Source organism: Carassius auratus, chromosome 30 (assembly GCF_003368295.1).
Source record: "Carassius auratus strain Wakin chromosome 30, ASM336829v1, whole genome shotgun sequence".
In the NCBI taxonomy this organism is placed as follows: domain Eukaryota; kingdom Metazoa; phylum Chordata; class Actinopteri; order Cypriniformes; family Cyprinidae; genus Carassius; species Carassius auratus.
Window position 1 is genome coordinate 3,059,940 of NC_039272.1, and position 21,447 is coordinate 3,081,386.

Consider the following 21,447-nt stretch of genomic DNA (forward strand, 5'->3'; position numbering starts at 1 on the left):
TTTATATATTTTTTTTCAGTTTGATTTCATTGTTTCATAAGTTTGTATACTCTTTTATGACTTTGTGTACTCCCCAAATGTTAAAGGGTTAGTTCACCCAAATATTAAAATTATGTCTTCTTCCGGGTCTGTTCACAACATTGCAGTGACGCTTCTGACGTGTTTTCTTTGTTATTTGGCGCACCAGAAAACACGTCAGCAGTGTTGTGAAGACACTCACAACAGACCCGGAAGAGAAGACAATGCTGAATAAAGTCATAATTTTTGTTATTTTTGGAACAAAATGTATTTTTGATGCTTCAACAAATTCTAACTGACCCTCTGATGTCACATGGACTACTTTGATGATTTTATAATTACCTTTCTGGACATGGACATTATACTGTACATACACTTTCAATGGAGGGACACAAGACTCTCGAACTAAATCCAAAATATCTTAAGCTGTGTTCCGAAGATGAACGGAGGTCTTATGGGTTTGGAACAACATGAGGGTGAGTCATTAATGACATAATTTTAATATTTGGGTGAACTAACCCTTTAACTCAATTAAATATGTCACTGTGCACAAGTGAAAGTCCCTAAATAGTCCACCGAAAAATTCAAATTCTGTCATTCTTTATGTACCCTTGTGTCTTTCCTAAGCTGTGTGACTGTTTTCTGTGGAACACAAAATAAATACCACATCTGTTCCCATTGATTATCACTGTATGGACAAAAAAATCAAAGGAAGTCAATGGTCAGAGGAGGTCAAGAGTCAAGGCCAAAAGTGTTTGCTTATCAACATTCTTCAAAACATCATTGTAACATATAACTATGTATGTATTTAAAAAAAAAAGATATATTACATATATGTTATTGTCCCTTTAAGCAAAGTAACCAAAGTCCTTATAGAAATGCTTTACTGGAACTGATGGTACGGGCTTGTGCAGGCACTGAGCAATTTTTTCAACTCCATGCTGTAGTATTAAGATGTATTTTCACAGGAATTACTGTAATTCCCAAACCTGCTAGTTAGAAAGGGTTGTCAAAATACGATTACCATATTGTGTATTAAAACTATTATACAAGACCATTTGCGGTTTCTCAGATTGCAACAGTATATCTTTTCTCAGTCAAAAGATGCATTTAAGGCACTTAAAGATACATATTATTGTCCATATATAGGCCACACAATAGAATAGGAAAGGGTTCAGCCAGTGTGGCAGTCTGAGAATCATCCAATGAGGCCTTGTGTATCTTTTCATTGTTAAAGTGTAGAGACTATTCAAATTCTCAAACCTGTGGTTATAAATTTACAAATGTATGTAAATTCATTTACATTTATCATTTTGACTGTGCTCTACTTCCATCTGAAACATCCATTTTTTTTTTTAACCGTCTAAAAGTCTTAATTTATTTTCTGAGGAAACTACAAGTTCTTGCATTCCAACTCAGTCAACCTGTAGTAATTTACATTTAGTGACAGAATCTAAAAATATCAAATTTTCCTGTTGCGGTTAATTGATAATGCTTTTATCACGGTATATGGTATTATCACGGTATTGAAATTTTGTTTTAAAAAGTGGTCATAATACAGTATAACAGGTCAAATAAATTTTTTTTTTCTTATAACAAAAATAACTAAAGATTTAAAACAATAAAGCAGGACAGAAAAATATATAAAAGTTAAATGTTTTAAACATTAAAGTGCAAAAGAACTATAAAAACCAATAGGTATCACTTTACAGTAAGACCTCATTAGTTAACCTTAGTTAATGCATTAACATTCAAGGCAAGGCAAGTTTATTTATAGCACATTTCATACACAATGGTAATTCAAAAATAAAGTAAAAAAAAAGTCATGAAGAAAATAACCACAAAAATAAAACAAGCAACTTGAAAATGAAAATTATAAAAAAATTGACTTAAAATGAATTTAAGACAGTTTAAAAATAGAAAATTATTTTACATAAATTAAATAAATGCACAGCTAAACAATGAGCAATAGCTACATTTACTATAGAAGTTATTAATCTTTGTTAAAAAATACAAGTCTTAGTTCATGTTAGCTCATTAAATAACACAGTTGCAACTTTCAATTTTAACAATGTATTATTAAATATTGGAATACCTATTAATGAATGTTCAGAATAATTTTTTCATTGGCAGTTTATGTTAACTAATGAAGCCATAATGTAAAGTGTGAATGAACAATAAAAGATCAAAACACTTTCAAACAATATACAGGGCTGTCAGAGAGTGAAGCAGCTGATGGGAATGATATTCTTAAAATGCATTCCAAATTCTGAATAATTTGTAATGTATATTTATTCGTGGTATTTAGAAGTGCCCACGACATCGTGCATATTAATCACCGCAATATATAGCATTACCGAATACTGGCACAATTCTAGACTCTATTATAGACAGTTGGGCAAGAGGGAGCTCATGTAATGATCAAGAACTGGATAGCTTCACTTTTTCTGTTTTTCTGTTCTCTTATTACCGTATTTTCCGGACTATAAGTCGCACTTTTTTTCATAGTTTGGCCGGTCCTACGACTTATAGTAAGGTGCGACTTATTTATCAAAATTAATTTGACATGAACCAAGAGAAATGAACCAAGAGAAAAAACATTACCGTCGACAGCCGCTAGAAGGCGCTCTATGCTGCTCAATGCTCCTGTAGACTACCTTGAGCAGCGTAGAGCGCCCTCTCGCGGCTGTAGACGGTAACGTTTTCTCTTGATTCTAAATAAATGCGACTTATAGTCCATATATATTTAATTGACATATTTAATTGAGTTCAGTCATTGGATGGGCCCTGGCAATGTTCTCTACTGTACCTGTCTAAGAATCTGTGCAGCTTATTTTACTCATCTCACGGAGCACACTGTACCCCTCCCAGTGTATTTGACTAAATGTAAAAACAGCAAATCCAAACAATGTGTCTGAAAGGTCAAAAGGCTTTCCTGGTTTGCCACCCTTTGTTCTCAAATTGAACGTCAGAATGAGATTGCTGAAATTATGATGATGAGGATGTACATTTTTCATAGATTGTTAATTGTCCATAGATGAAAGAGTGTGGAAACAGGTCAGAGGATGCTTTCTAAAGGATCATTGGACCAACTGTTTTTGTTTAAAACCATGACAAAGGAACTGACAGATGTATTGTCACAAGACAAACGTTTATGTACACATAGAACCCCCAAGTCCTTCAGACATGCTGTTATACATGATGAGGCCTAATGTACACGTTTTCACATACATGAAAGCTGTAAATGTTCATTTGTTGTCACAATACCCGCATAGGCAGACCAGGGCTGCATAGCAGAAGCATGGTCCAATAGTGTTTCACAACTGACTCCAATCTTTGCCATGATCTGAACACGTAAACAACTCAACATGGTTGACTTATAATGGCTGTTATTAAAGGAAACACTCAAAGCAATAGCCTAGAAATTACTTATTTGCAGTATAAAAAGCTACAGCTCTGTCAAAGAATATCTTCTTTGTCACTTTTTTCACTCCTGATGAGTCTGCATTCCTTCAAGCAAAAAATAAAAAAATGTGTGGAACCTGCCATGTAACGTTGTACTACTACTTCCCTAAATTGCACTGGTATCTGTCACAGCCAGAGGCATATTTTGGGGTTGCATGTTTGTGTTTGAATGAACAAGTTGGGCAAAAACAGAGTGCAAGATAATGACTGCCTTAGGGTAAAACGCCCTACTACCGTTATATTCTGTTTAATTTTAAGATAAAATGTCTGTACTCTGATTTTGCTATATTTTATAAATCTAATTGCTTTTTAAGCCACATTTAAGTTTAAGTTTAGTTAAAAGACATTTAAGTTTAGTTAAAAATCCAATAGCCTAACATAAAAATAAAAAAAATTGGTATTGGTTTATAATTTATGGCCTATGTCACGGTCACTATGAAAAATATTTCACAGAAAAAAAAAATACAGTCCTTTTTTTTCCCCATTTCTATCTATATTGCCTAAAAAGCTAAACGGAGAGCCTCTTTAGTGAAAGAATGAATGAACAGAAGCAGTTGTGGGTGGGTTTACTTTTTTTAAAACCACGCCTTTCCCCCTTTTATTTGCCTAATGGTATCTGCCTTCCTTCGTCTCATTTCTGCAAACTCATGATGAATCGGCAATACGATCCTGTAAATGCATTTACTCGATACATGAGAGAAGACGATGTTACGTGTAAACATAGACCTCTAACTAGCTGAATTTGTATAAAATTAAATAGCCCAGGCTACTGTTCAACAATTCCTCAAATTGGAAGTCCAGTAGTCAAAATATCACGATAAAAACCTTTATCATAATCAGTATATAATGTTTCAGGTCGGTAATACAGACGATATTAATTCTGCATGAATCGTATCTACCTCTACACGTGCACGCGCGTTATTTGACTCTATTTAGATTCGCACGTGAGCAAATGAGCATTGCATAGCCTACAGACAGAGCGGCGCGCTTGCGTCACTAAAAGCAGCTACGTAACCTAGAAATTTATAGTTTAGGGGGCTGGTCTTAAAAATTTTGTAACTGGGCTATATAAGCTGCTACGACTTGTGCCTGTTATGTATTTGCAACAGTTAAAGACAACGCGGTAACTCGTCTTTATATTGAAAATAAATTAATGTGTTTTATTCGATTATAGCGCTCTTTTATTGTTTAGACATCATTAGCTTTATTCAGCTGTAAACGTATGTGACGATGGGAGTCGGAGCTGATAATAAAGCCGAGGGCACATCTAACGATAGTAAGTTTGCATTGCAGCAGCTTGAGGAAAAAGAGGAGGTAGAGCTCAGCAATGCTGAAGCCGTGAGGCTGACAAAGGATGATCAGCAGTCCGAGGAGACGAGAGAAACGTGGGGTCGGCGTCTGGAGTTCGTGCTCGCCTCCGTCGGTTATGCCGTGGGTTTGGGAAACGTGTGGCGCTTCCCGTACCTGTGCTACAGGAGTGGAGGAGGTAAGCCACGAGACCCCTGCTGCTCCTTTATCCTGACCACCGCAGAGCTCTGGGGACAGGCTGATATTTACTAGCCCTTACAAAAATTGACATGGTAACCATAATAGTTTTCATCAGTGTATTAATCATAGCTAAGTGCATTTTGATGATCCGAAAATTATATTACAGAGATTAAAATATCTAAACGTACATTTTTACATAATATCTATTTGTGAAAAAAATCTGGCAAATAAGTCAGTGTGGCAAACTAACATCAACATGCAGGAAGCCGTTTTGTTGTCATGTGACTCAGAGGACCCCATACACATACACATACCACACACTTTCCTGATTGCCACTAGCCACAAATGATAGCCTATTTTGAAATATATAATTTATAAAATGACTGCATGTGTGAAGGATTTTAAATATATATATATATTTTTAAAAAAAAAATATAATATATATATATATAATAACCTAATAATTAAAAATATTTAATATATAATATATAAATATAAATATTTATTATATATAAATATTATATATAATAAATATTTGTACAAGTTATTTTCATGAACTACATTTTCAAAAATATGACCTTTATTTTGTGTTTATTTTATTTCTGAGTTTGTGCCATTGGATGTCTCTTGTTTTCTCACGACTTTGTTTCATCATTTGTTCTGCCTATTTTTATGTTGCTTTTTTGACCATTTTTCCATTGTTAATTATTGACTTAAAACTTGAGTTAGAACATAAGGGGTTGTAGTTTCCATGGCATGAATATTTATCAACCATAAAATGTTCTTATTGGGTTGGCAAATTCCATATACAGTATTTATTATACAAAAAAAATCTTGAAAAGATATAACAGATGCGTGCCAAAATTATTTTAATAGTTTACAATGTTTGAAGAGATGCAATATATATAGGCTACTGTTACGAGAGTAATAACCAATAAAACTGTAAGCAGTGATATTTAGGGTAAAGTTGTTTTATAGGACAGTCGTCACAAAGTTCACAGCAGATAATCCTGCTTCATGCTTGTATCGCTCCATAAATTTTCAGTTTATTAAATGCATATACTGTACATATTGTCCAGATGAATGTTTTCTTTTTGTACCAGTATTTTCATAACCAATCTTGTTTTTTTTTTATCTTAAAAATAAGTTTAGAAATCAGAGGGAAGAGATTTGGGCAAGGACATTTTATTTATATAGAGCATGCGAGTAAATCATCTTGCTCTCCCAAAAGACACTTCCTCTTTTTATGGTAAATTTGTATAAATATGAGCTGCAAGAAAAAAGCTTTAACCACACAGAATGACCAATCGTGGGGTTGAAAATGCAATTATGAGACTATTTGACTATTGCTAATATTCTGTTGACATATCCCTGTCAATTTTCTGAAGACAAAAATAGATTTGTGACCGATGAAGCAAAACAATATTTTTAATTGAAAACAAAGTCAGTTTTATTTAAAGAATAAATGATTGTTATCGCTTTCACATGTTCCAGGTGCTTTCTTGATTCCCTACTTGCTCATGTTGTTTCTCTGTGGTATCCCACTGCTGCTCATGGAGTTCACTGTTGGGCAGTACACCCGTCTGGGGCCGGTCCACTCTCTGGCTAAAATATGTCCCCTCTTCAAAGGTGAGTGGTCCTTGTGCCCTAATCCCTCACATCTCCTTTGTTCAATTCTTCCATCCAAACATAGTCCAAGCAAATGGCCGCTGTTTTTATTTACATGGCACATTCCAGTATTTCAATCACACAAATTTCCTACTGCAAAATTCTTACCACTGTTCAGATCTGTTCAAAGACATCAAATGAGTTCAAGGATTAAATAACTTAAAGACATATTTTTATGTAAATTCTTGTAAAACCCCTTGTTTTTTGTTTCCAGTGATTATGTATGTTCTGTTTTTCTGATTTTTATTGTATCAACAAAGGTGAATGCTCATCATATATCACTATAGCCATACTCTGTTACACTAACATATTTATTTTTATGAAATTGTTAAAAGGTATTTATTTTAAGTATTTATCATTTTGCTGGACAATGTTTAGTGGATTGTCTTGACATGGCAGTTCAAGCATGGATACTGACTGCAAAGCTTATCTTTTTCCCTTTATGTTGGATTTTCCCTATAGAATGTGTGGACCTGCATTTATATGACGCTCGATCTCTGATGATCTAGTGATGGCTGATCTCTTCTCTATTTACCTTATTTGAATATTTGAATCAACCTCTTCATATTTGAATTCCTATTATTATGAAATCATGCATTGTTAATGTGAAAACAACAATATTTCTACTAGAATCCTTATCACTTTTAAGTAAAAAATCTTTGTTACTATAATAAACTGGAAGAGCTATTTTTTGATCATTGAGGCAATTTAAACCTGAGCCTCAAGACAATTTCATTTGGAAAATGTATTTTATTATAGTTTATTTGATTATTCACAATTTGTTTATGTTATGTCATAAAATACATAATTATATGTTACCAACAATTTTTTTTTTTTTTATGTTTTGAAATAATGACATTTTATGTAATTTGAGTTCAACTTAGTTGTGACCAAAGTGAGTGTCAACATAAAGATGTTCAGCCATCACTGTTTGTCATTTGGGTTTCGTTCCTTTTTTTATTTGACATTCTTTCACCTGCTAACTAAGGACTTCTTTCCTCAAAGACAGAGATAGTCTACCCGGTCAAATCTTTTGGGTCGGTCCCTTGATATAGCGCTCATTTCAGCCGATTATGGCTCCTTGCTAGCAGAGGGACTGAAGCAGGTAGTTCTTTCTGTATATTCTTTTTGACTGAAATGTACCCTTATGTCATTCTTTGTGATGTTCTGAACATTCACCAAAAAGTGAGCAATGGGCTATTCAGGGGCTCTCTTTGTAATAAAGCTCCTCCTTTTACCTCTGCATTATCTATCTTGGTGTGCTCAGTAAAGTTACCTCACTCCTAAGTAACCTTTCTGTCTCAAGGGTTATCATTTCCTCATGGGTTAGCCTTTCACCAGGTGTTGACATCAAGGTTGTGTGGCTTAACAAGCTCAGTATAAGATGGAATAAGACATTAGAGTGACTTATTTGTGCACTTAACAGGAAAGCGAGAGAGAGAGAGAGAGAGTGCATGCAATTATGTTTAGTCATACAACAATAATTCTGATTCTCAGAATGTTGCATGTGGTACATCAGAGAAAATGAATTCTGTGGGTTCTGAAAAAAAAAAAATATATATATATATCATCTGTTCTCAAGTCTTTTCTAACTGTACTGGGCTGCGTTTCACAAAAGCATCATAAGCCTGAATTCATCGTAGACCTGTTGCAATCAATTTAGGCTTAAGATGCTTTTGGGAAACGCAGGCCTTTAAACTTGTGTGGCAGCTGGCCAAAATGCCTTTCTTTTTATAGTATTTGTCATGGAAATTTTTTTTTTATTTAATGTGGTTTTATTAACAAAGTTCGGGAGAAGCACGATCAGATAATCATCCAATTTGGCACAGGTGCATCTCGTTTAGCTAATCATCTTAAATAGCACGCAAGCGTATATATATATATCCAGTCTTCCTACCTCCTGTCCCACGACAGTTTTTCGGCAACCCTCCTCCACCCCAACTCCTCACTTCTAATCTATTTATCCCAAATTAGGGATAGGGGGAGTTATTTGGGTTCGGGCTATGCTCCGGGCCCGGACCCCTCCCCCAGGACAGCACGCCATTTGCCTTCAGATTAGATGTAAGGGTGAACTCGTGAAATTCAACTAAATATCTCTACATTTTTTGTCTGTTCACGCATACTGTACATTTGCTGATGGCTGATATTACCGTGGCTGATATGAAGCCAATATCTGTAGACCCAATTACATGCTCGATGCCCAGGTTTCTCCATAAAAAAATAATTATAATACAGATTTTGGGGTTGATTTACTCTTTGACATGTAATAAATATTTACAAACCAAATAGTGTTTCCTCTTTTCATGATATTTGATGCAATTTTAGGTGCAAACTTGTTCTTAATAAAAAATGCACAAAAACATTTTAATAACAGATCTGTTTATGAAATGAATTCAGAGCAACACAAAGTTTACAGTAATGTTACGTGCAGTGGATGGTAGCCACGGTCAGGCAAAACCGAAACTGTTTAGATTGACTGTTGATTCTGGATTTCCAGTAGAGCATCCAGTGATCCCAAAATGCTTCTGGTCTATAGTTTTGCTGAAGCAGTAAACTCGTTTAGGCTTAAGTTCAGGAGACCAAAAGGCACCAAGGGAATCTGGGTGACCTTAGAGTGCAGCACGGAACGTGCCAACAACAACATTCCTGTTTTTAGAGCATTCTACTATTCAGGCCTGAAACAACTAGTGAACATGCAATTTAGACGGTGGGAAATACAAAATGATGCCAAGATCCACAGAGAGTGTCGATAGCTAATCCTTGGATTTAAAGCAAGTATCAAAGAAAATCAAATCAGTTATCTTTGCATTGTCATCCTCCTACAATGTTGATCTTGGTTACAAGGTAACTTGGTCACACTGAATATCTAGATTAGATTCAGAACTGTTTGATTTGGCAAGTTAATTATAAATAAATCACTAAAAATAGTTAATATAACACCCTTTCTTTCTCCAAATCTTATTTTATGGACCCTAATGACTGGTTGGTGGGATTTTGAGATATGTTTTTTTGTTGTTGTTGTTTCTTACTATGCGACTGTTAATGTTCGCATTTAGTTTCTAAATCGAAACTACTACTTAAAAACATTTTTTCACTACTACTCATCTAGATGCAAGTTTAGCAACCGAATTGCACTTGGTATATCTTTGTCCTATTGGATTTAAAACGAGGGACTCTGAATCTCCGGCCTAAGGGGAGGACCTCAAAAGAACAATGAAGGGGGTGATTTACACAGTCCAATATGGCATCTGCTTTCCTCATGCACCGCACAAGAAATATATTAAGTTTAACCCTGACCATTGAATCCCTTTGTGCTATCCTGTGGTTTGCTAAGAGTCCTGTTTCTTTTTTTCAGGATGTAATTAATACTTGAAATCACGGAGAAACAGAACTAGTATTCAGTGAACAATTTTTGAGATTTCTGAATTCGTCCATTCATTTAGATAGGAATTGGACTTGGATGAGCTGCCCGGAGGCATTGCCAATATGACTGATTGAGTGAACAGACTTTCCATGAAAGGGACTTCGGTTCTTTTTCTTTGACCTAATGTTAATGTAGAGCCAAAAACTCATCACCAATGACTAGTACATACACGAAATGGACAAAAGTCCTTCTTTAGAAGAGAAAAAGGCACTTCCAAAACTGTGGCAACATAGATGGAAACATTTCATGTATTTAAAAATTATATTTCCATCTCTGTTGCAACAATTTCGAAGTGTCTAAAATGACTGTACCCATATGTACTAGTCATTTGTGTTTGGTGATGAGTTTTTGGTTCAAGGTCTGCATTTAAAGTCACACCAGAGGTGTTCAGATTAGGATTTTGCTTTATGCAAATCAGTCAAGTTCTTTCTCACTCACTGAATCAATCTTTTCTTTTTTAACCTTGCATTATACACAGTGGCATTGCCATTTATATAGTACTAGAATATAATTACTGTATATGGTTTGTACTCATGGTAATTGCTAAAGTAGTCAAACCTGTTTTAGTCAAACCTGTTGTAAAACCTGCAAGATTTTAAAATGTCAAGATTATGAGATTATACGTTCCAACAACACATTTAGTACTCAACATCAATCCAGTCATTATCGCATGTAAATGGGGTAAACCGTCTTTTTAGTGCTTCAACATTGTGTGCGCCTAAGGTCTTTTGAAATTAAGTGTTGTGCAACTTTAAAATGTTAAATCTAAAGGTTAGCATGACATTGAACCGCCTTAAAGGATTCATTCACGTAATCCTCAATAAAAAAATAAGACTTTCTCATTCAAATCTGCTAGAAGATCTCACAATATGCCTCAGTTTGTTTTGGCCAGCGACCAAAACATATTTATTAAAACAAGGATAACAAGAATCATGAGCTACTGCTGAAAAGTTTTTCTTTCTTAGCATATGTTTAGAGATGTTTTCAGATAGAGCCCTCTTAATATAACTTGATCTAAAAAACATCTGTCTTGAAGACTTGCTTTGTTCTTTTGGAACTTGTATATTAACCTAAAAATGTACTTCTGGAGGTCAACAGTTTTATTATTTTTCTTCTAAAACTAAAACGAAACATTTCAGAGCCTCTGAAGAGCCCTAGGCGCTGTTCCAATGTGAGTCTGTTCAGCAGTGAAAGGTTTGGACAAGGTGACAGGAAACAGTGGTGTCTCCTGGAGTCTCATGCTTTCTTTGTCTGTCTTCAGGTGTGGGGCTTGCCACAGTGGTGATTTCTTACGTGCTCTGCACATACTACAATGTGCTCATGACCTGGGCTCTCTACTACCTGCTTCACTCTTTCAGCTCCTCATTGCCGTGGCAGTCCTGCAACAACACATGGAATGCAGTTGGCAACTGTTCCACTGGTTTTCCTGGCAATGCCACACATCTGAAATCAGCCAGTCAGCAGTTCTTTGAGTAAGTAACAATTTTAAATTTATTTAAAAATTTATTGTTTATGCCATATTTGGTGGGGATGTTTGACTTTTTGTCATGGATTTTATTTGTGCATCACTCTGTATAATGCTGAATTTCCTGTAATCAATGTAAATGGAACATTTGAAAAAGTTAAAGAGTGCTATCTCAATGTGTGTAGTAATAACGAATGTCCTATGAAATGATGAAGTTTTAAAGGAACACTCCACTTTTACACCAGTTGAGTTTTTACAGTTTTTGAATCCATTCAGCCGATCTCTGGATCTGGGTCACTTTTAGCTTAGCTTAGCATGGATCATTGAATCTGACTAGACCTATAGCGTCTCATTCAAAAATGAACAGAGTTTCTATATTTTCTTATTTGGAAACTTAGTGACAGTGATATAACCATGGTATGGCAGCATAGTTCCTTGATTATTAAGCCAGAATGAGAGTTATAGTTCCTAGCCATATCGACTTAGAAAATTGCAACTTTTCATTTTCTTAATACACAATGTAACTACAGAAGGGTCTAAGTTTAGATCGGAAAAATCTAGAAACTTTTTGGTCATTTTTGAGCGAGATGCTAACGGTCTAATCAGATTCAATGATCTATGCTAAGCTAAAATTGCTACTTCCAGAACCGATGATCGGCAGAATGGATTCAAAAACCGTAAAACGGAGTATTCCTTCAATGAACCTTTGACAATATATTTTAATGTTTATTCTATTAATCAAGTCAGACTCCTGAGACTGATGTAGATTTGCTCTATTCCCCCAGTCATAAGGTTTTAGAAATGACCACAGGGATTGAGCGCTCTGGAGGGATTCGTTGGGAACTCTTTGGCCTTCTAGTCCTGGCCTGGACCGTTGTCTATTTCTGTATCTTTAAAGGAGTCAAATCCACTGGAAAGGTCCAAATTCACATCATTTATAAATTAAGCCTTCAATATGGGACACAATAGCATGTTTAAACTGCAAATTGTTAGTTAAAGATTTTGTCTTTATAAACAATATGTTAGTATGTATACAATAAGGCTTAGTATGTCAACAGTAAAAGTAACCATATTTAACATATGTCATATTTTAGACAAATAAAAGAAAATGATGGAAATAAAATAATGAATAAAAAATATATAATCATGTAAAATAATTATATGTATATTATATATATATATATATATATATATATATATATATAACTAATTACATATATATATATATATATTACATATATATATATATATATATATATATATATATATATATATATATATATATATATATATATATATATATATATATATATGTATATGTGTGTGTGTGTGTGTATATATATATGTGTATATATATATATATATGTATATGTGTGTATATATATATATATATATGGGTGGGTTTGTGTGTGTGCACGCATGTATTTGCCTTGTTATCACAAATATAAATCCCTCTGTCTATAGGTTGTGTATTTTACTGCCACATTCCCTTATTTCATACTGTTTGCATTGCTGATCAATAATGTCCAGTTGCCTGGAGCAAAAGATGGCATTCTCTTCTTTCTCATGCCAAACTGGAGTAAACTCTTGGAAGTCCAGGTGAGATCAGATGTGAAAACCATTCATATAGTGTTAAAAAAACCTGTTTACATGCTACCGTATCATTACTGTAGTACCACAACAGCATTACTGTGGGGTTATTGCGGTGGTTTACCACATGACATGTAATTAGCACTTGGTGAAGATAATCAACAGGTTTAAAATAATGACTTTAACACTGGAAAATCTTTGAAAACACCCATGCTTTGTTAAAACTGGGTATTGAATTAATGGCAGGTTTTATTTTTTTATAGTTTATATTTGTGTTGCTTCTGTAAATGCTTATACAGTTAGCCAAACCCAAAATTCTCTTTTCATAAAAAGGTTAACTGCCTAAAAAAGTTGTGATTTGTTTGCTAATAAGTTTTTAGATCAACTGAGAGTCCTAGTAATTCTGTATAGTAAAGCAAACATGAAATATGTTTCCTTTAAATATTTTATTAAAACATAACATTTTAGATATATGTTAACAATACATGGACGAAGGACAAAAATAAACCCCTGTGCTTGTATGTCTTTGTTGTAGGTGTGGGTCAATGCTGCTGCCCAGATCTTTAACTCCATCGGCATCTCCTTCGGTTCTATGATATCTATGGCCAGTTACAACAAGTTCAACAACAACATCATCAGGTTTAGTAACAGCAAGTTAACATTTGACATATTAAAAGCTTATTTAATTAAATGGCTAAAGTAAATATAAAACTGAATAAAAAACATACTTGTGTAGCTTTCAATTGTAACCTTCCTTTTTATTTGCCTGTAAGTTTATTAAACTGATCAGAGCTAAAAGGGTCTGTTATCTTCCAGGAAAACATGATTCATTCTCTTCATCGCTCTTTGTGTTTTATTTTACAGGGACACCTATATCGTCTGTCTGGCTAATTCAGCCACTAGTATCGTGGCCGGGTTTGTTATTTTCTCTGCCATTGGGTACATGGCCCACATTCACAACCTACCTGTAGATGACATTGCCACTGATGGTAAGTTGGTTTTCCTTTTCTCTGTGATCTCAGTCTCTGCAGCTGTGAATCTAGTCCTCTGTCCTTGTGCATTTCAAGGTTTGTTCACAAGCCGCTGAATTGCTTTGTCTGGTTAAACCACTTTTACTGTCTGCTTTTATTGCTGTGTCTCTGTATGTTTGTACGTACGTTTGAAGGACCAGAGGATCACAGGATCTCTGTTATCTTTTTATCTGCTCTTTGCTGTTGTGCTCTGTGGGAAATCTAAGGAGTAAAATCCTAATTAATCTACACAGCAGCTTTTACATTGCTAGTGTCGTGTTCTGTGACCTATGAATATACATACATGAATATATATACATATTCATGCACAAAACAGGCCTAAGGAAGTCAAAGCCAATGCCATGCAAGCTAATGAAATGAGATAATTCCAGCTTTTTTTCTGAAAGGTTTTTGTTACAGGATAAGTGTAAGAGGAGGTGAAGGTTGGGTAGGTTTAGGCCAGAGGAAACAGAATAAAAGGACTATTCATGGAAGAAATGTACCAAGGAAGGCTGAGTAGAACAATGTGAAAACAAAACAGTGATAAAAGCATGTCCTTCAGTTGAGCTGGCCTTAAGAGAACTTCACAGCAGTTTACCATATCATAATCTTTTTTTGTGTTTATATTACAGTACTGTTTAGTAAAACATGTTATCATTTGAGCTCATCAGTTTGCACCAGTTTAATCCAGTAAGACCTCAAGGAGAACACAGAGATACTGGACTGCTGTTGGAAAATGTTATGCTTAACCATAATGGATGAGTTCGCACACTGTTCAATATCATATTTTGTATTTAATTTTTTTTGAGGATGCACGCACTTCCTGCCGCAACCGTTTTCACCTTATACACCTTAGATTTCAGCCAGTCATCCTTTATCTCTCAGAACAGCAGAAAGATGTTTTCTTCTGAGAAATGCAGTTACAGTTGTGTTGTTCAGTGGTTTTGTGGAGGATTTCTCATCATGACAAATAGACAAAAAGTCTTTGCCATTTTTTTTCCCTTTACTCTGTTTTTTCTCTCCCATTGAAAATTAAAAAAATCTTTTTTTTTTATTCTACTTTTCCCTTTCTATTTAGTCTCCTTCTACTGTGTTATTTTCTTACTTTCTTTTTTTTGTCCTGCACTGATTTTGGTGAAAAAGTACAGAATTGAAATTGTCAAGCAGAGCTCTTTTACTGGAATCTGAAAACAATAATTAGATTTCCGAAATGATCTGGTTCTCCTTGTTGGCCACAGTGTCAGTAATGAGTGAGTTCATGCTGGCGTAACTGCTGGTGTGCTCTTTCTCTGTGTTAGAGAGTGATGTCGTGGGTGTGTTTTGTTGCAGGGCCGGGTCTGGTGTTCGTGGTGTATCCTGAAGTGTTTTCCACTATGCCAGTCTCTCAGCTCTGGGCTCCTCTGTTTTTCATCATGTTACTCTGCCTTGGATTGGACAGTCAGGTAGAATCAGCCTCAAAACACAATAACAATCCCTAGAGAGCTTCCTTTCCATCTAAGAAGCTGTCCACAAAAGACACGCTATTGTTTTCTCTCTCAAAAAGTGCTAAACTCATGTTTGTATCCTTTATAATCAACAATTCTTTGCATTCATGTACATCTTATCAGATCAGTTTTGTCACAGTACATTCTGCAATTGTCTTCTGTGCAGAATATAAACATAATGCTGCCTTGGTGAAGTTTGATAGGCCACAGTCTCGTTCATTTCTGCAGCTGTAGGCCCAGTCCTCTCATGTCCTTGTGGGTTTGTTGACAAGTAGAAATCTAGCAGTGAATCTCTTGAGTTAAAAGATGATTCACTTTAGATTGCATCACAGCTTTTATTACTATGTTTCTGTACAGCCAAAAACTATAATTCAGAGTTTTAAGGAGCAAGATCAGTGGTCCTAAAAGCTGTTGCACAGATAGAAAAAGACACAACTGTAAAGGAGTCAGGGTCAACACAATCTTGCTGGCAAGATGAGAGATACGAGTGCAGCTGGAAAATCCATGCCACATGTGTTTAGATGAAATCTGGAATCTGAGTGTGCAAAAAAATCTAAATACTAAGAAAATCACCTTTGAAGTTGTCCAAATGAATTCTTAGCCCAGCTCATCAGGTTTTTCAACAGTTGTTTGCACAGTTTGACCTGTTGTATGTTTACATCTACACTGTGCAGTTTGCCATGGTGGAAGTGGCTGTAACTTTCATCGTGGATGGCTTTGGAAAGAAAGTTCTGCAAGTTTTTAAGAGGAAGGAGCTGATAGTTCTGGCGGTGTGCAGTGTTGGGTTTCTGCTGGGGATCCCTCACATTACCAGGGTAAATATGATCTAGTTTCACTCCATAAACAAGTCATGTGTTCTTATACTTGAGATTTTGTTATAGTTGGATTTTATAAGACTGTTCCTAGAACTGTTAACACTTGACACTTGGAACATAATTTTAGTTTGAGAAAATAAAATGAAGTAGGTTATATCCATGTATTTCTCAGTTTTTTTTTTTAAGTATATTTTTTTCAATTAATCAATTTTAGAGCTTATAAAAACCCTAGTAGTATATTTAAAATACATTTATTTCAAACTGTCTATTCAATTATTTACTGACATATTGCTCAAGACTTACTGATATAAAAATTACAGTTGGAATATTACTTGTGCACAATGCACATTTCTTAATACTCAGCCTAAAATGTGTTTTAATGTCACTATTGATGAGGATGGTGTGATATTTGAATAATATCGGTCTTTATACTTTAGGTTAACATTAAATATCTTGCATTTAATTTAAATATTTCCCCTTCAGCACCATTTTATATACTTCAGTATATCTTTAGTTGGACTTCAGTTATCCCACACATCTAAAGTGCATCAAGTACAAAATTAGTTGGTCCTATTTAGCAGACCTTAAGTATAGCAGAAATACAATTGTAAGCTATTTTATTAAGTACACAAATATGTAAATGCATTTGTAGTATGCATGAAATAAATGTATTTCAAATACATTTTAGTTTATTCTTTTTTTCTTTAGGGAATTGATTCAGTAGAGGCAAATGGAATGGACAATTTGAACTGATTCACTGAAATAAATTAAACTTTATACACCATTGAAGACAGCATAAAAATTGTATTTCTTCCATAGTTAAAAAATAATCTAGTAATATTTTTGGAAAATGTAAAAGCCAAATTACATATTTTTTCCATTGCGTTTAAATCTGCTATATAGTCATTATTTTGATTATGGTATGGTATTGATTACTGATGGTAGTGAAATAATATTGTGTGTGTGTGTGTGTGTGTGCAGGGTGGGATATATGTGTTTCAGCTGATGGATCACTACACAGCGGTGGTGTCTCTTATGTTTCTGGCCTTCTTCGAGGTGCTCGCTATCACGCTCATATTTGGTGAATCTCACTTCCTTCAGTGTGCACTTCATGATCACAGAAAGACACATTGAAGCACTGCTCCTATTGAGATATGAAGGTTTTATCTCGGCTCTTTCTTGCTCTGTCGCAGGAGTGAGACGGCTCAGTGTAATGCTGGAGAAAATGCTGGGGAAGAAACCCAACCTCTTCTTCCGTGTCTGCTGGCAGTTCCTGTCACCCATGCTTGTGCTGGTGAGGAAAACAAAACCGGACATTTTGGGATCCAATATTTCATATCGTTGACAACTATAGGTCTGTTCCAGAATAAATTGCTTCAAAGCTCTTAGACTTTAAAATGGTCACTTTTTTCTCTTTTGACTCTTTTTTCCATTAAGTTGCATTGAACCGACACAAAATCAATGAGAGAACTCACTTTTTGTCAGATTGTGTCGTGCACACATCCTTATACAGTACATGGGATCCAGGCATCCCACCTTAAAGGGATAGTTCACCCCAAAATGAAAATGAAATACTCTCATGTTGTTCTAAATGTGATGTGGAACTCTTGTGAACGTAAATCAAATTCTGGCATGGATGAGAATTTGTTGAAATTGTTGAATGAAGTCATTTTTTTTATTCTCGTAGCTTCATAAAATGAAGGTTGAACCACTGATGTCGCATGGACTATTTTAACAATATCCTTACTACCTTTCTTGGCCTTGAATGTCTCAGTTGCATTGCGGTCTATGCAGGGTCAGAAAGCTCTCGGATTTCATCAAAAATATCTTAATTTGTGTTCCAAAGATAAACAAGGGTCTTTGGAACGACATGAGGCTGAGTAATTAAAGGCAGAATTGTTTTTTTGGGGGGGAACTACCACTTTAAATTCACTTTTCTCAATTTAAGGACATTAAAGTGATTCCATTGAAAATGCATTTACTGTTTGGTAATAGATGTTTATAAAGTGTGAGAGTCTGGTGTGTGTGGCTCTGGATGGGATATAATGGGATATCAATACCAGTGTCTCTGTCTGCAGGGTATTCTGATCTCCAGTATTGTTCAGTATACTCCAGCTCGATACGGGAAGTCCTACACGTACCCGCTGTGGGCGGAGGTGGTGGGCTGGTTCATCTCTCTGTTCTCCATCATCTGGATTCCACTGGGGGCTCTACATGAGCTTTGGACCACTGAAGGGTCTCTGCTGCAGGTATGTACGGTGCGCAAACACTCTCTATCAATATTTGCTTTGTTTCTCTCTGTCGAAATGAACCCAGTGCCTCTCTCTATCTCTGCACAGAGGTTGAAAAAGTCCATAACCCCAACCGTTGATCTGGAGTCTGTTTCAGAGAAACCATCCGGCGAGTCTGTTGCACTTTTTGCTGCTGCTCAGACTCCAGCGTGAGGGTCTTGGTGTGTTTACTCATAAGAAGTACAAAGTAGCTTTGCTCAATCTGTAAAAAGTATCATTTTATGTTTCTATTAGTATTTATATTCCGTTGTTTTGTAATTTGAGATTAATGCCGAAAAGTACAATCTTCAAAAATGTCCCAGAATATGGCATTAATGCAGTTTTTTTTTGCTTGTTTTTCTCATTGAATTATTTTTTACATTGTATTTTTTGATTATGTGACCAAACTAAACTTAATGTCAGAAATTAGAGATTTTGTTTATATTTTTCTTTAAGGAATGAAATGTAAAATATATGATAATCTAATATGAGAAAAATTGTTTTCCCCATTATTTAAACTTGAACTTTGATGGAATATATCTTTTGATATGGACTGATGAGACATTTAAATGCTTAGAATGTTTGAAACAAACTTGATTAAAAAATACTTGATAATAATTCATTTCAGTATTCAAAAACTGATTTCATGAAACTCTACCACGAAGTTTAGAGATGCAGCTCATGCATGTTTTGCCCTCTACTTTGTAAACTGGAACTGTGGCACATATTGTAAAAAACTTTGCCCAAGTGTACGGGAAAGGCTAAAGGTTGTAAGTAAAAATGTGTCCTTATTAGTAAGCACTCTCTGACATCACATGTAAGGCCTATTCATTGACAGAGATTGTACTATAATTAATGTTTACTATTTTCTTATGTTATTCTTTTAGTGTTTACTATTTTACTTTCAATTAAGAGTAACAAGAAGATTTAATTGCCCTTCTTATCAAAATGCATATTAAGAAATAAAATAGTTTACTATGCACACTATTGCAACCAATAAATCATAAAAGGTAGTATCCACTGAAGGACTGATTATATTGTATAAATATTTTTATTATTACTGTTATTTTTTTTAAATATGCATAGCATTGTCATATAGTATGTCATCTTTTGTGGGTTATCTCAGAATAAATACTTTTTTTTTTTTTATACTACTGAAGGATAATCATACAAAAAGTTGTTTGTCATTATAGACTGTCTATGGAGATTAAACGTTTTTATACTTAAAATGATTTTTTTTGTAATGACTGACATATTTAAGTGCAAGTGTCTCGCCAAAATAAAAGACTGTCAATTTCACTTTAGTTTTTCTTGTGTATTGTGCAATTCTATATTAAGACGTGTAGTTCTGCTGTTTCACCACTAGATGTCATCGCAGCACAATTAACTGCTGATGTCAAAGCCATTCATTTGTCATAAACATGCAGTAACTGTAGAAATTCGAGTTATATAATATTGTTATTATTTATTTAAAATAATTTGATATTATAATTTATATATACATATATATATATATATATATAAAATATTTTAATTTCTATTTTTTCTTATTAAATTATAATGTATTGAGACCAGTGTTTACCAGTAGTATTTATGTATTTCAACAGCAGCCTTAGAAATAAAGATAAATGTAACAGATTTAAATGTGCATATATGTTGTCATTTAATTATGACTTCTAGTGATTTCTTCCTCTAGATCAATTGCATTTCATGTCTCTGTGCACTGTTTGACTGAAAAGAGGAAGCACTAATAGAAGTCAGTTGAGACTGCAGTTTGGATGTCAGATCAATACCTTCGCTCAGTGCAAAAGCAGGCGGGATGCCACCGCAGCGGCTCATTTATAGCCAGCAGCAGATCAATACACGGCAGACTGTGACAGAGCAGTGCCTCAGTGGGAGAGATGTGCTACACTGCTGTTAGCACCACTGAAATAGCACAGTGTGTGCAAGCAGAGGACAGGGACGTGTGTGTGTGTGTGTTAGAGAGAGAGATTCTATAACAGAGAGGATGTGTATGTTAGTATTTAAGGGCCTGGAAAGGAGTGGTATGTGGTGCTCTGGATCTGTGTGGCGTTGGGAATTGATATCTTTGTGACCTGACAGGGCCGAGTGCAATGAGAGAAGAGCTGTGGGAGAAGCACAGGTCTTTGGGGAGATACCCAAGGGCTTGGCCGACCTTTCGGTCACCTCTGGCTGACCCCTAGCTGACCTGTGGGATACCTTTGCAAATGAAGCCCAGCCAGATCGGCCTTCTCTCTCTCTCTGCCTGGAGTGTAGATCACACTCAGTACTCGCTGCAGGGGAGGGTTCACATCCAGCCAAAGAGGAAATCAGGCGTAAAGGGAAATGAAGACACATGTCCCTCTTTTTCCCCTCCACACACACACACACACACGCTGTTCAGATGAGGGAAAAAAAAGCTTTTGCATCTAATTGTAAATATCGGCTTCCAGTGAAAAGCAACTGTAACTACTTTTACAGTTGTCCAGTTTTAGCTCAGGTGGATCTTCTGTGATACTGTTTCTCTTTTGCGGTCACATTAGAAGAATTGCAGTTGGTCAATGCAGCAAATTAATGTGATTAACTAAACCTGTTGTGAAATTTGCATCTTTACTCAGGCTTTTTTCTCTTGACTTTTTTTATGCAAAACCAGGCTGATGCGTTGAGTGGACGGAGCAAGCCCCGGCTCCAGCTCCGTGATCCAAAAATCAAGGGGAAGTCGTGGCTTAGCGGTTAGAGAGTTTGACTCC

At 35.2% G+C, this 21,447-nt stretch overlaps 1 protein-coding gene across 1 annotated transcript; it reads left to right on the forward strand.

Annotated features, from left to right (window-relative positions):
• Positions 1-4,601: 4,601 nt before the first annotated feature.
• Positions 4,602-19,996, forward strand: LOC113048882 (sodium- and chloride-dependent GABA transporter 1-like). Its single transcript, XM_026210838.1, has 13 exons — positions 4,602-4,969; positions 6,466-6,600; positions 11,325-11,535; positions 12,314-12,446; positions 12,993-13,127; positions 13,654-13,757; positions 13,983-14,107; positions 15,458-15,570; positions 16,287-16,427; positions 17,409-17,508; positions 17,621-17,721; positions 18,506-18,676; positions 18,767-19,996. Exons 1-13 carry the CDS (start codon positions 4,714-4,716, stop codon positions 18,869-18,871), a joined length of 1,830 nt encoding a protein of 609 aa, XP_026066623.1. The 5' UTR covers positions 4,602-4,713; the 3' UTR covers positions 18,872-19,996.
• Positions 19,997-21,447: the final 1,451 nt, after the last annotated feature.

Bases quoted from the DNA above. Each gene is read 5' to 3' on its own strand.
- LOC113048882 (XM_026210838.1), top strand. From the start codon at position 4,714: ATGGGAGTCGGAGCTGATAATAAAGCCGAGGGCACATCTAACGATAGT. The intron at 13,128-13,653 runs GTGAGATCAGAT...TCTTTGTTGTAG, and splicing joins GTAAACTCTTGGAAGTCCAG to GTGTGGGTCAATGCTGCTGC. The intron at 16,428-17,408 runs GTAAATATGATC...GTGTGTGTGCAG, and splicing joins GGATCCCTCACATTACCAGG to GGTGGGATATATGTGTTTCA.